The 12770-nt window shown below is 40.6% G+C and overlaps 1 protein-coding gene across 1 annotated transcript; it reads right to left on the reverse strand.

The window, feature by feature from the left end:
- Window positions 1-47: 47 nt before the first annotated feature.
- LOC142970370 (S-adenosylhomocysteine hydrolase-like protein 1) lies at window positions 48-12072 on the reverse strand. Its single transcript, XM_076110554.1, has 17 exons — window positions 11601-12072; window positions 8551-8662; window positions 8172-8315; window positions 7655-7755; window positions 7345-7447; window positions 6467-6561; window positions 6206-6312; window positions 5971-6087; window positions 5006-5069; window positions 4617-4705; window positions 4247-4317; window positions 3951-4045; window positions 3752-3850; window positions 3441-3509; window positions 3201-3279; window positions 2807-2927; window positions 48-2683 (listed from the first exon to the last, which is right to left on the reverse strand). The coding sequence occupies exons 1-17, from the start codon at window positions 11778-11780 to the stop codon at window positions 2677-2679; spliced, it is 1653 nt and encodes a 550-aa protein (XP_075966669.1). The 5' UTR covers window positions 11781-12072; the 3' UTR covers window positions 48-2676.
- Window positions 12073-12770: the final 698 nt, after the last annotated feature.

Here is a 12770-nt window from a genome sequence, read left to right on the forward strand (position 1 = left end):
AGGTGAGGCCTAACACTAATCATGTCTGTGAAATGATGCATCAGTCATTTTTCAATTTAAACAGCATTTTATTAAAGGGATCTGTGCACAGAAGTTTAAAACGGTGTATACACTGCCGAAATGATGTCCTTCAAACTAAAGATCGTCTCCATGTCAAAAACTTCAAACAATTAACAGTGTACATCAGTCAAATCACAGTGGTGCTTATTTATTTCAATTTGACAAGAGTCGAGCTGTTTGCTCTTGTAATAACACATTCATTTGTCTCTATAATAGAGGCAACACTAGCGTAAAATGACTCGATTATTAGTTAAAACATATAAAAGGCATCTTTTAAGTAACCAATATAAATGGCCGATTGTTACAAGAAATCAAACTGGGATGAAAGATTAAAATCAATCAACAGAATAATGTCTAGAACCGTCAGTCATCTTACAGTACTGCATATGTGCTGAGTGATGCTCTCCACCACTGGAGGTAAAGAACAGAGTATGTTCTGCTGCATAGCCATCACTGTATATTGCAGAATAACAACCATGTTGGGCACATTGCCATCCTGCGAGAGGAGCTCAGTTGTACATGTGAATATAAATTACCAAGTGAGTCACAAGGCACTGTCAACTGACCAGTAACCATGGTTACAGTGCTTTTCTCGCTGGCAATGAGGTCGTCACTGAATGTCTTCAAAGACGAAAACACCTCATAGGAGCATCCCGTGGGCTACTATACAAGTATGAAATACAGGAATTACCTGTAACTCTGTGGGTGAGGTTTGGTGAAGGGTGATGAAACAGGATACTGAGTAAACACATGTGGAACAACACCTAAAAAAGGTAACAGGGTGCCGAACCCTCGGCGGGGACAGTAGTACCGTCAGCAGTTTGGAGTGAGATTGGCCCACAGACCACCAGCGTGATAAACAGCATGTGGAAATGTGTCAAAAAGCTTTAAGTTCAGCATGACACAACTACTACCTGCACACTATATAGTTTTAATTATAAAAGAATCACTCAGCTAAGTTAACAAATGTGGCCACACATTTGTGGTAAATATAGTAAGTAAATATAGAGAATTAAAACTGTGCTTAGCCTTTTGAACAATGAAAAGCGTCACGAAACTTAACTAAATATTGTGTTATTAGAAAAGCTATAATAATGGTGCAATACAAGACAGAAGGTAAAGCTAACACACGTGACAAGGCAAATGTGCTGACAGCAATGCTTGTCCATGTCTGAGCATTTGTGGATTGAAGATGACTTTTCTGTTGTTAAAGTCTTCAACAGAAAAAGAGACAGCCTCTAGTTAACACATGATCAGGGTCCTGCGACAAATCTAACAATGTTGCACTTCAGCAAATACCATAATGAGAGCGGCTGGTCAGAGGCTGTAACACATACTGCATAAACACACTGGATGTACCACTGCTCAACATGTAGTCTATGACTTGTGATATTTACACAGAATATAAATATCTGCAATGGTCAATTAACTCTGAACAGGTGACATAGATTTTAGCATCAACATCTCCAGCACAGTTGTACTGTAAATAATCATGTAATGAGAATGACGGTGCTGATCTGGTAAAAATTTACAAACATTTGAGATACTTGAATGCCCTGAGGTGCACATACTATTCTAACCAGACACCAAAACCTCATAAATGAGACACATATTTTCAAGAAAATAAATGCCAAGCTCTCTTCTAATGTTTGCCGTAGTCAAAATGTACCGACGGTCCTCTTTTGCCCAGACGTGCTGAGTGTTAGCAGTAATGTGGACGATACGAGAGAACAAGACATTTGTTCTCTATGTTGTGGACGGAATGTATGAAGTAAGTGGACGCTGTCACATTGCTTTCAAGCTGCATCAAGTGATTTCTGACCACTGGGGCACAGAAACAAACTCACAGAAACACAGCCCCGATTGACAATCAGATCATCAAGTTGTTATGGCTCGTTTGTCAGCAAATAATTGCCTACGTATACCTCCAGCAGACAGGCGTCGACACCTAATTGGAGTCAAGCGTCTTGTCACCTGACAAATTAAAGGTGATTCTGTTCACCTACTCCTGAGAAATACAATTCGGAGCTCGACTTTGTTCTTGGCTGCCAACGGTTCGATGCGAAAGGTTGATGAGAGAGACTAAACGAGGAGCTAACAGCGGCTAAAAGCTCAGTGAGCTGTACCTTTTACAGGTTTGGAACTTCAAGTGTTGGAATTTAATATGTTGATGTCAAAAGAAACGCTTTGAGCAGGTTTCAACAACGTTAACCCTTCCCTGTCACAGTCATTTGGCACAATATATTGATCCATTACTCACCATCTATCAGAACTCTAAAATAACCGAGGGGCCAGCAGATTTGGAAACTAATAATAATAATAATAATAATAATAATAATAATAATAATAATAGAAACAGAAAATACTGAACTGCAGATGTAAGTGATATATATTTAGGTGCGCTGACTTTTCAGAGCCAGCTGGGTCTCATGTGCATTTCTGAATGAAACAGCAAGTGAAGCAAAACCTGATGTGGTCGGTTAAATACAACTAGATATAAGCCGTGTGTCAAATGAAGAGTACAAAAAACAGAATGCATAAATCTGTCTCTTTTCTTCGGGATAGGTGATGGTAGCCTTCATATTTAGGTGTGCTGAGCTCTGGCTCCCTTGCAGACTAATACCTGTGAATACCAAGAACAAGTTTAGTTATGAAATGCTTGACAGGTAAATGGTAACAGCATGCAATGCAATATTTATTTCATAGCTTTTGGTTGTCATAGTTGCAACATTTTGCAGAATTGTACCTGTAGTAGTTGGGTTTAAAAGGGCCGTTCTTATTCAGGCCCAGGTATTTTGCCTGATCGTCAGAAAGCTCTGTCAGGTGGGCATCAAAAGTGGTCAGATGCAGACTGGCGACATATTCATCTGGAATAAATGGATAAGGTTTAGTAAGAAAGAGATACCCAGTCTCTGCTGGGTACAACTGTATTAAAAAGGTCTAAGCCTGACTGAGATTACAAGTTACTAGTTATAAGTAAGAACATTTCGAATTTCCACCTCTCGCTGTGAGGCGACAGTGCTAGCCACTACACCGCCGTAACATGTACTCTCAAAACTTACATGCGAGGCAGACTGAGATAAAACAACATGATACTTGTAAGCTTTCAACATTTATACTGCAGGTCTATATATCCTCACCCATCTTCTTGGGAAGCAAGTAAACATCCTGCTTGTATCGTCCCTCAGGAGCGTTGTACAGCTCTATGAGGGCCAGGGCCTGAACACAAACACGGATTGATAATACTGTTGAAAATGGATGCACATTATGGATAAAATAGAGTATGAACTTCTGTAATAACGGCAGCAATAACTACTGTGCATGTTTAGCTGCTGTACAGTATAGCTTATTGCAGGCTGTCGGGTAGCATCAACAGGTACCTGAGTGGTGGCTGTGATGGACAAGACGAAGGTAGGAACAGTGGAGCAGCTCAGGTTGAGGAGACGTCCCTGTGGGAGAAGACAACGTGTACAAAATAATCATGTTTAAGTATGTTACAATTTTATGAAAGCATGCAAACAAACATGTGGCCGAGTTATTCACAAGCCAGAAATAGAGACTGGTCAGTCACTCAGTGTAAGAGACTTCATGGGCGGTTTTTACTCAGCACCATCAAAATGATTAAAGGAAGTAAAGGCAGTATTGTTATTATAAACAACTGTACTTATGCATCACATGTGTGGCCAGTTACCTCAGCCAGAAGGATGACCCTCTTGCCATCGGGCCAAATGACGTGATCCACCTGAGAGCGCACCCTCTCCCACGTCAGCTCGGAAGTCCTAAGACTTGCCTGCAATGCGAGTACAGGTTCATGCCCACTGTTTAAATATAGATCAAACCAGTCTGTAGGATGGTTCAACTCTGAATTCTTCCCCCGTAGCACAATTTACCACATCAATCTCGGTATTGGAGTGGCCCATGTTGCAGACAATAGAGCCATTTTTCATGCGGTCCAGCTGGTCTCTGGTCACCACATTCTTGTTCCCTATACAGAAAGACACCATCAATCAGCTTACATCGTCCGCCTCACAGGACATAATTAGCACAGAGCCCAGTGCAAAGGCCTGTGAACCAGAAGACGTTTGTTATGTCAGACAGGTATAGATAGAAAGGCTGTGTAATGTAATCCCGTGTCAGTACATCCCAATGAGCAGTTAACACCTGCAATGTTTTAAAGTGGAGTTACCTGTGCATGTGACGATGACGTCAACCTGGCGGATGACCTCATTCAGCTGGACCACCCTGAACCCGTCCATGCTGTCAAAGAGAACAGAGGTTCAGCATTCCGCTCCAGTGACAAACGGGACACTATTTATTATTTACTGACACGCAACTCAACTCAGCTGCAGGGCTGGAGTCCCTGTTGGCTCAATGTGGTGAGTTGTACTCTAAACTGAACATCAGTCGTCTCACAATATGTTTGTTGAATAATTAACAAACCACAGTTAGCTGGCTATGCTACGTTCATCCGTCCTGCTGTCGGTCCTATTTATATATTTTTGACATTCAACACATTCAGCTTGGATCATCGTAATCCCACTTCTTGTGTTCCTCACCAGGCCTGCAGGGCACAGATGGGATCAATCTCTGTAATACAGACGACGGAACCCAGAGCTTTCAGAGCAGCACAACAACCTTTTCCAACCTGCAAAGACAAGACGAGACAATACACTGTGTGACCAGCAGACTCATCAGTGTTTAAAAACAAGCCGTCTTAAGACAATCCTATCAGGTCCTGCAGATTTTGATCCTTTAACATCATCTAGACTCAACAGTCAGACACAGTACATACTGTCCTATGAAATAGGATGACAGCTGTCTGTGTTATGAGTCCCCGGCCTGTGTTGTCTGAGGTATTAGCATTACATTATCATCATCATGAATGTTTTCGCAGCTACATGATGGAGATTAACGTGGCATGAAAACGTTAAAAGAAGCATCTCACCTCTCCGTACCCACACACGGCCACCTGTTTGCCTCCAAACATGACATCTGTGGTTCTCTTCAAGCTAGAGAGGTTTGAGGGACAGAATTAGCACTTTTATGTGGAAGTGAGAAACTGTCAATATTTACACCGATGTACAGTAAAAGTTCTGTGATAGTTCCACAGTTTTGGATAACACAAGTCTGAAGTTTGAAGTTTGAATAAAAGCTCTTTATTCAAACAGATCATGAGTAAATATCCCAGTGCATGAATCTAAAAGTCTAATGATGCCGACACTTAGTGTCTTAACTCATAATGGAACACCTGCTACAAGACATCCGTGTACCTTGCAGATTATTAATCAGAAGGAACAGCAATAAATTATGAACGGTGCAGAAAGCACTGACTCGATACAGAGATGTGCAGACGTTGTTAAAGAGTACTAACACTATTTATATGCTGCCGCGGTGATAATTAACAGGACGGTAATAAATGCAATAGTTGTGTTCTCAGGCTGTTTGGCTCAGTGGTGAGCAGAGTCCAGAGAGTGTGCACAGTAGAAGAGCTCTTTAGAAAATGACTGAGATGTTATACAAATGTCATCTTTTTTGGACCGAGTGACCTTTACGTCCCTCCAGTGTCACAGTAAACAGAAGGTCTGATGGTGGGCATGTGGCAGCTGATAACCCACTCGGGAGTGAAGGAAAAGTTATGCAACTCTTTCTTTGAATTGCTGAACTAAACAATGAATTGTGAATTTTAATTATTTGCAAGTGGCAAAACATTTGCTGACGTGAGACAATCAAGTAATTGCTTTGAGCTTTTCTTATTCGTCACTTGGGGGGAAAACACACTTTTAACTTGTATTTCTTTCAAACCTTTGTCACTATCAAGCTGTCCGATAAACAGTGCGTCTCAACATCAGTTCCACGTTGATATTGTTCAGCCTTCCAACAACCAAATACCTGAAGCTTGAGCCGACTTACCCGTCCAGGATTGACTCTCTGCAGCAGTAGAGGTTGTCAAACTTCTGCTTTGTCACAGAGTCATTTACATTCATAGCCGGTACGCACAGTTTTCCAGCTTTAGACAGCTGATACAACCTAGAGAGAGGCAAGAGGAGGAAGGTAGAAGCCTTTACCTTCATGCTGGCGCGTGTGGCTGTGGGTGTGTCACCAAATATTTTATAGGAAGCGTTTATCTTATGAAGCAGTAAATCACCTGTGAACCCCAGTGACACTCTCCTCTACAATGCCCCTGATCTTCTTGAACACATTGGGGTATTTTTTGTACATCCAGTGTGTCAAGTCTCCTCCATCATCAAGGATCTAACAGACAAGTGATCAATATTTACGTATAAATAGCTATTAATTGAAATAATTTGAAAAGCTATTTTAAGGCATTTGTTTGCCTACATCGTTCACATATTGCTAGATAAACTGTCCCCTCACTGAAGTTAGAAAAACAAACTTTTCCATGTACCATGTTAGGCTGCCAACCCTCAGTGTTGACACAGCGGTCAATGCACCACCAGAAGTCATCCTCAGACTCCCCTTTCCAGGCAAACACTGCCACGCCTGAAACAAAACAGATGGGCAATATCTTGAAGAATCTTACATCAATAACCCTGTATTTGTCTTTGAGCTGCACATATGACAGTGATTGAAACTGTGACGGTGAGTTATTCAGGAAAACAGACCAATATGGTTCAAAATTCTTTGCATTTAAAAATAACTCTACATTATATATAACAGTGGCAGACATTTAAGCTTTCGAAGTGCCCTAAAGTTTCATGAAAATGTTTGGTTTTTATCGACATAAAACAGCTCAGTATGTAGTAAACTATGCAGTAGACACAAACTCAACCCGCCCAAAATGCATGATGTCCATTGAGCTACTCCTTAATCTGTTGTAACCCCCTCAGCTTGTCATGAAAGGTCTACAGTGGAACTTTAGTAAATACTTAAACCGTCGCATAGCGACCACAGAGAAAAGGCTGAAGTAGTGCTGCTCGTTCACTAAATGCCAAATCTTGTGTTCCCATTATCTCTGCAGGGCGGATTCTTTCAAGAGTTTATTAAACATTTCCAAACAGTATCCTTGGTTCTAAAAGACATGCTCACATGGAGAAGCACTGTATAGTAATCATATGGTCTGTTATAAACATGTTATTGTTCGTAGTGAGGTGCAAATAAAACGTGTATGGTTTCCACACCTTGGTGTTGTAAAGGGGCAAAAACAAGTGTCCACTGCCAGTATTCAACCTCACCAACATTATCCCCAGGGTTGATTCCAGGTAAAAGTGAGTTGCTGTGTTTGAGCTCCAAAACTAAACGTTCATCAGCGTATCTACTGCTTACCCTTCTCGGACAGAGCAGAAGCCACTTCATTCTGTGTAGAGTAAATGTTACATGCAGTCCAGCGGCACTGAGCCCCGAGAGCCATCAGAGTCTCGATCAGCACCTGAAAACACAGAGGAAGCACAAGAAAAGGGTTAAATAAGACAGATCTATTCACTGGTGAATGGCAGAGAGCAAATCAATCAAACAATCCTGTTTTCTAGACAGTATTTTGTACAGACAATTAACCTAAAAACCCCCTATCCTGATTGAGAGGCACTATCACACTGCAGTCATTGTTTTGGTGTTGAAGCGCAGAGAGAAATCTTACTGCAGTCTGGGCCGTGATGTGAGTGCAGCCCACAATTTTGGCACCTGCCAACGGTTTCTCACTCTGCGCTCTCTTCCTGAGTGAGATCAGCGCTGACATATCTGAAAATGAGAAGATAAAAAAGGGATGAGTGAGAAAGACAGCAGATGATGCAAGAATAATCTCACAAAACTCAAGTTCTATAACCACCCTCCATTTTAGAACATGTAGATCGATAAAAGCAAAAGCAAATATCTGTGTTTTTGCCTTTTCTTTACTATAACGATATTTTAAATGGTTCCTTTTTCTACATGAGTGGTGAAAGTGGTTTTATTTCTTTAATCGAATCAGTCAGAATCTGAGGGGCACGAGCTAAAAAAACAGTAACTGCTCAAGAGACAACTTTACCGATATTATCTAAATTGTAAATGTTTGGTTTAAATCTTACATATTATGACAGATTATTTAGATTAAGATTCGATTAATTAGACAACATTCAAGAAAGAGTGGTGCCTTTGACCCGGCTGCTGTGTCTCACCTTGTTCTGCGATCTCAATCTCACGTCTTCCAAATTCAGCCTGTTTGATGCTCTTGACACAGAAGTCGCTGCTGCCCCTGGAGTTCACCTGAGTTTTGTCCCGTGGTGAGGTCTCATCGTCGGAGCTATCCGTGTACGATGCCGCTGTAACGGAGATAAGGCTTTCAAAGAACTCGCTAAATTAAAGACACCAAGGAAAACAAAAGTGGTTTAATGAATTTAGATCTGGCTTTACCACTCTAAAGTTCAGCTAACATCTAGAACAGCACAGGTTATATTTTATTTTAATCATTCTAGTCATTCATTCATGCAAAATATTATACTGCAGACAAATTGAACCCTGGAGGTCAAGTGTTATCTTGCCGTCTCTCCTTCTTACCGGAGCTGCAGCTGTCTGTGGATGACTGAGAGATGGAGCGGGACAGGGAGCGACGGCCGGCCTTGGTGGGGAACCTGCTGAACTCCTGCTTGTCCTCCACAAACTGGATTTGCTATGTTAAAAAAAAAAAAGTTACACGCTGTAAATGTTTTCATAGACGGTTTACACTGAAGTTATTTCCAATGGATGCAAATCTAAGTCATGAGCAACGCATAAGCTCTTATTAAGGTTCTGCTTTAGACTCGCTGTAGAGTTTGAAACACAGCACAACCATTCTTTCTAAAGTAAACAGGGGAGATGGACTGTTTGTATTTTTGTCTTGCTTGAGGTCTTAAGGTTGTTTATAGACTTGACCAAATGTGGAAGGACTGAAACTGAGAAAAATGAAGATCTTTGCCAAAAAACACTTGAGAATCCTACTGGAAATAGCTTATTTTGTTGTGTTGCCGAAAACAGAAAAACAGAGTCAAAACTATTGGCCCCATCTGACTCATGCTTGTGTAATGATTGTGAACATTCCCTCAGTTCATCGTAGCCTTGATGAGATCCAAAAACCTCCAGACATATTATCGTATTATATTTAAATGTATTACAGTATAATAATGTTGCTGTTTGAAAGTGATGGCATGCACATCGGTATTGTAACTATTGATTGATTTCCACACTTAAAACACTACCCTGTGTGTGTGTGTGTGTGTGTGTGTGTGTGTGTGTGTGTGTGTGTGTGTGTGTGTAAGAGGAAGGAACTGGTGTTTTTGTACTTAGCTTTATGCATGGTCAGCTAATATTTTTGTTGACAGGGGCTTTGCATGCATCGAAGCAACATGAGTGAGAAAAACTAAATCTTCCAGGTGCTGTAGTGTTATCTCCAGTTCAGGTATGGAGAAGTCAACAGGAAAATCTGTACACCTCAGCGGTTTCTAAAAATGTTTCTGGGTATTTGTCTTCACCGTGCCAGGTGAGATTTTTTATTTTTTTTGGTCTCAGCAAAAACTATATAAAGATATAAAGAATCAGCGCGTGGGAACATAACGTTAATAAATCACACAATCGGAATATTTTCCCGCCAGCCTACAGTGTGTCCCGCCCCCCTTCTCCTCATTATTGAAGAGGAGTCAGGTTCTTCATCCTGATGAACGGTCGCTCTCTAGCCGCCAGGTTTGGCCCGGTACTGACAACCCTCCACATACCAGTGAAAACGACACGGCAACAAAGAGTAATGTGAAGCTGTTTTCTTCAGATTAAGGTGAGAGACACCACATATTTCCCCCTGGACAGGATAGTGTGGGATGCAGGGTCTCAAAGCCCGACTGCATTACAAAGTGCTTCTTTTAGGTTCCAGGACTAATGAGAAATGACGGTGGGGATGTTGTTATAACCACTGATGATTGGCTTGAATGTGTTTTGTTATGCTGTCACTTGATGTACATTCTTATATATGAGCTGGTTTAAGCATTTATATTAATATTCAATGTATTTGCACTATATTTAATGTGTCTTGTGTTTAAGTTGGTGTGTGTTTTATGTATTTATTTATTTATTTATATTATGTTTTAATGAAACTAATGTTTTAATTTGTGTGTGTTTGATGGCTGAAACTTAACTTAACCATCAATACCTAAATATATTAAATACAGAACATACTAAACATCTGCAACATAACACCTTAATTAACATAAGTTAACCATGTCTGTGTAAAAGAAAAAGTCTTCCACTGGGCGTTGACCCTGTATCCCTGAGCCACAACTTAATTAATTATTGCAGCTGTTTCTAGTACTGAAGGTTCTCAACTGTATTCCTTTCACCGTGTCCAGGATTAAAGCTTTGGGAAACAGATGTTAAATAATTTAATTTTACAAGGATCATACAAAAATAATGTGAATAATTATGTTAACTGTATTAGCATGAAGACACCTTAAACTATTCAACCAAACCAAACTAAATCAAACTGTTCTTTTGAGATCCATAGAATTGCCCACTAACAGCTGCTATAATTATTAAGTTCCTCCCTGAAGGAGAATGAGGATGTGAAACACTTCTATAGTGAGACTGTCAGGCTGACTAATCAATCCTGGCTGTTGAGACTTTGCATTTGACATGAGGTCACAGTTAAGTTATAAGTGTGATATGTTTGCGCAGTAAAGGGTATATTTTGTCCGAAGCTGGTATTCATTTGTCCACTGCAACTTAAATGAGGTGTACAAATACTTTCCGCTTTAAACCCCCAAGAATTCACGGTGCAACTCTTCCTTGTTCCTCGAAGGTGTCAGTTAACGTCCCTCTTTTGTGAGTGGTACATGGAGCAAATCATTCAGTTGTTTCCTTGAGTTGGATGTGAAAAGGAAGTCAAAGATGTGTGCATAACTGAAGAAAACTGTGACTAAGAGGATAAACTGAACTGGTCTTTTCTGTTAAGAAGCACAATAGTGACTGAGGATTACAAAGAAACCTTCAAACGTCAGTCATTGTACACATGTAGACAGTGGTAATGTGACTTTTCATTGCTGATCTCCTACAGTTGAATAATACTTTTAGGCTAATGAAAAGCTGCCAAAGCCGTCTCTTGTACTACCTCACAATCTGGGGTAAAGAAAAACAAACTTTTAAAATCCCATAATGTTTACTGTAGCATATATAACATATGTAGGCCTATATTTCATACACAATATTAATCTGTCTGTCTCTGCAGTTGTACCTCTTTCTTGTGTATATCGGCTTTATTCTGCAACACAGATTTAGAGACAATCCACATGTGAATGATTATTTGTGTATAGTTTTGCTGTTAATGTGACATTCATTAAAATGACCTCATGTTAAATGTATAAAGCTTGCAAAGGGAAGGTTAAGATAAAGTCTATTTCCTTTATTTACCAAAGGACTGGAGGACATTAGTTACAGCTCAGTATACTGCAGGCAGATATTGATGTGAACCCAATGTATTGAGGTACACCTGACCCCGTGAATGAATACCACAGATACATGAGGTACTCTAACTACTACATACTGAACGAACTAAAAGCACTGTATACATGTGACACACTAGATCTTACCTTTTTAACTGGTTTGTGAGTGGGCACCGCACTGGCGGCGGACGACAGCTCTCCCATGGTAATTTCGCTATTCTTGCTTACGGTCATTGCTGAATATTTTTCCGCCACGTTTTCGCTCTCTTTCACCTCTTTGCTGGCCTGTTTCACCTCCAGCTTCAGCTCCACGGCCGGATCCGACATGTTGAAGGTGTCTCTGGTCAGAGATACAACCACCGTCCAATGCCCTCTGGTAGTGACGTCAGAGAAGCTAACGTCAACGATGTCCTCGCGCTGCTAGCTAACTACTCTCCAACAACGAGCGGAAGAGAGGCTTTCAAATTAAGTACATGTACTAACTGTAAGTAAAAGCAACAATGGGGTTAAAGTCTGGGTGTCTTCCCCTATGATCTGTTGCAGACAGATGTCGTTATGCTGTGTTGAGTTGAGTCCCTGCTGGCTCAGCTGTCACCTGGCTGAGTAACTTTGTGGGCGGTACCCAACAGGCTGAGGGGGCGTTGCAGCCATACAGCTGCGTTCAAAGTGAGTGGGACAACAAATAACTACAGTTATTGTATATGTTTTGGATTTCAGCCGTTAACATTTCACTCACGAATCAATCTATATCTGTTATATATACTCACAATTTGGAGTGAAATAAAATATTTTTGATTGAAAACACTGTTTGTGTGTATGGGTATAGCGTGGAAGCAGTCATTTCCCAGTCGTTATAAATGCAGCATTAAACTCGTAGTAATCGATGGAATCCTCATCCACTACGCATGCGCCCTTTTTACTTTTACCTTGAGATTGCAAATTATTAACTACTAAAACACTATAAATCACGATACGGTGTAGATGAGGAAGCACATTATTTTTTTTCAGCTTTTGCACGCAGATTCAAACAATAACCCGATTTGACACTGCTGGTTCTCACTATATTTACACTGTGCCTGTCTACCCACGGTCTAGAGCTGTAATGTAGTCCATCTCTACATACAGTTTGTGCGTAAAATGCCTACATAATTCTTTTTTTTAAATAGTTATTTGCGGTGTCAATTATGCGTTCATTTTAATACATGCGGTGAGAAGGGAGGTTATCTGGTTCACACACAAATACTCGGATGGGCCTGGGAGTGGCGCTAGTGGCAACGATCGCAGTGCATTATGGGTGTTGTAGGTTATTTACCTTTT

This window comes from Anarhichas minor, unplaced genomic scaffold (genome assembly GCF_050575085.1).
Source record: "Anarhichas minor isolate MPS153535 unplaced genomic scaffold, ASM5057508v1 ptg000043l, whole genome shotgun sequence".
Classification (NCBI taxonomy): domain Eukaryota; kingdom Metazoa; phylum Chordata; class Actinopteri; order Perciformes; family Anarhichadidae; genus Anarhichas; species Anarhichas minor.

What these genes read in the sequence shown, in the direction of transcription:
- LOC142970370 (XM_076110554.1), bottom strand. Translation starts at nt 11,780, where the DNA reads ATGTCGGATCCGGCCGTGGAGCTGAAGCTGGAGGTGAAACAGGCCAGC. An exon ending in AGTGTCACTGGGGTTCACAG is followed by an intron (nt 6,088 to 6,205) that starts GTGATTTACTGC and finishes GCCTCTCTCTAG; the next exon opens with GTTGTATCAGCTGTCTAAAG. An exon ending in CCGTGTGTGGGTACGGAGAG is followed by an intron (nt 4,706 to 5,005) that starts GTGAGATGCTTC and finishes TTGTCTTTGCAG; the next exon opens with GTTGGAAAAGGTTGTTGTGC.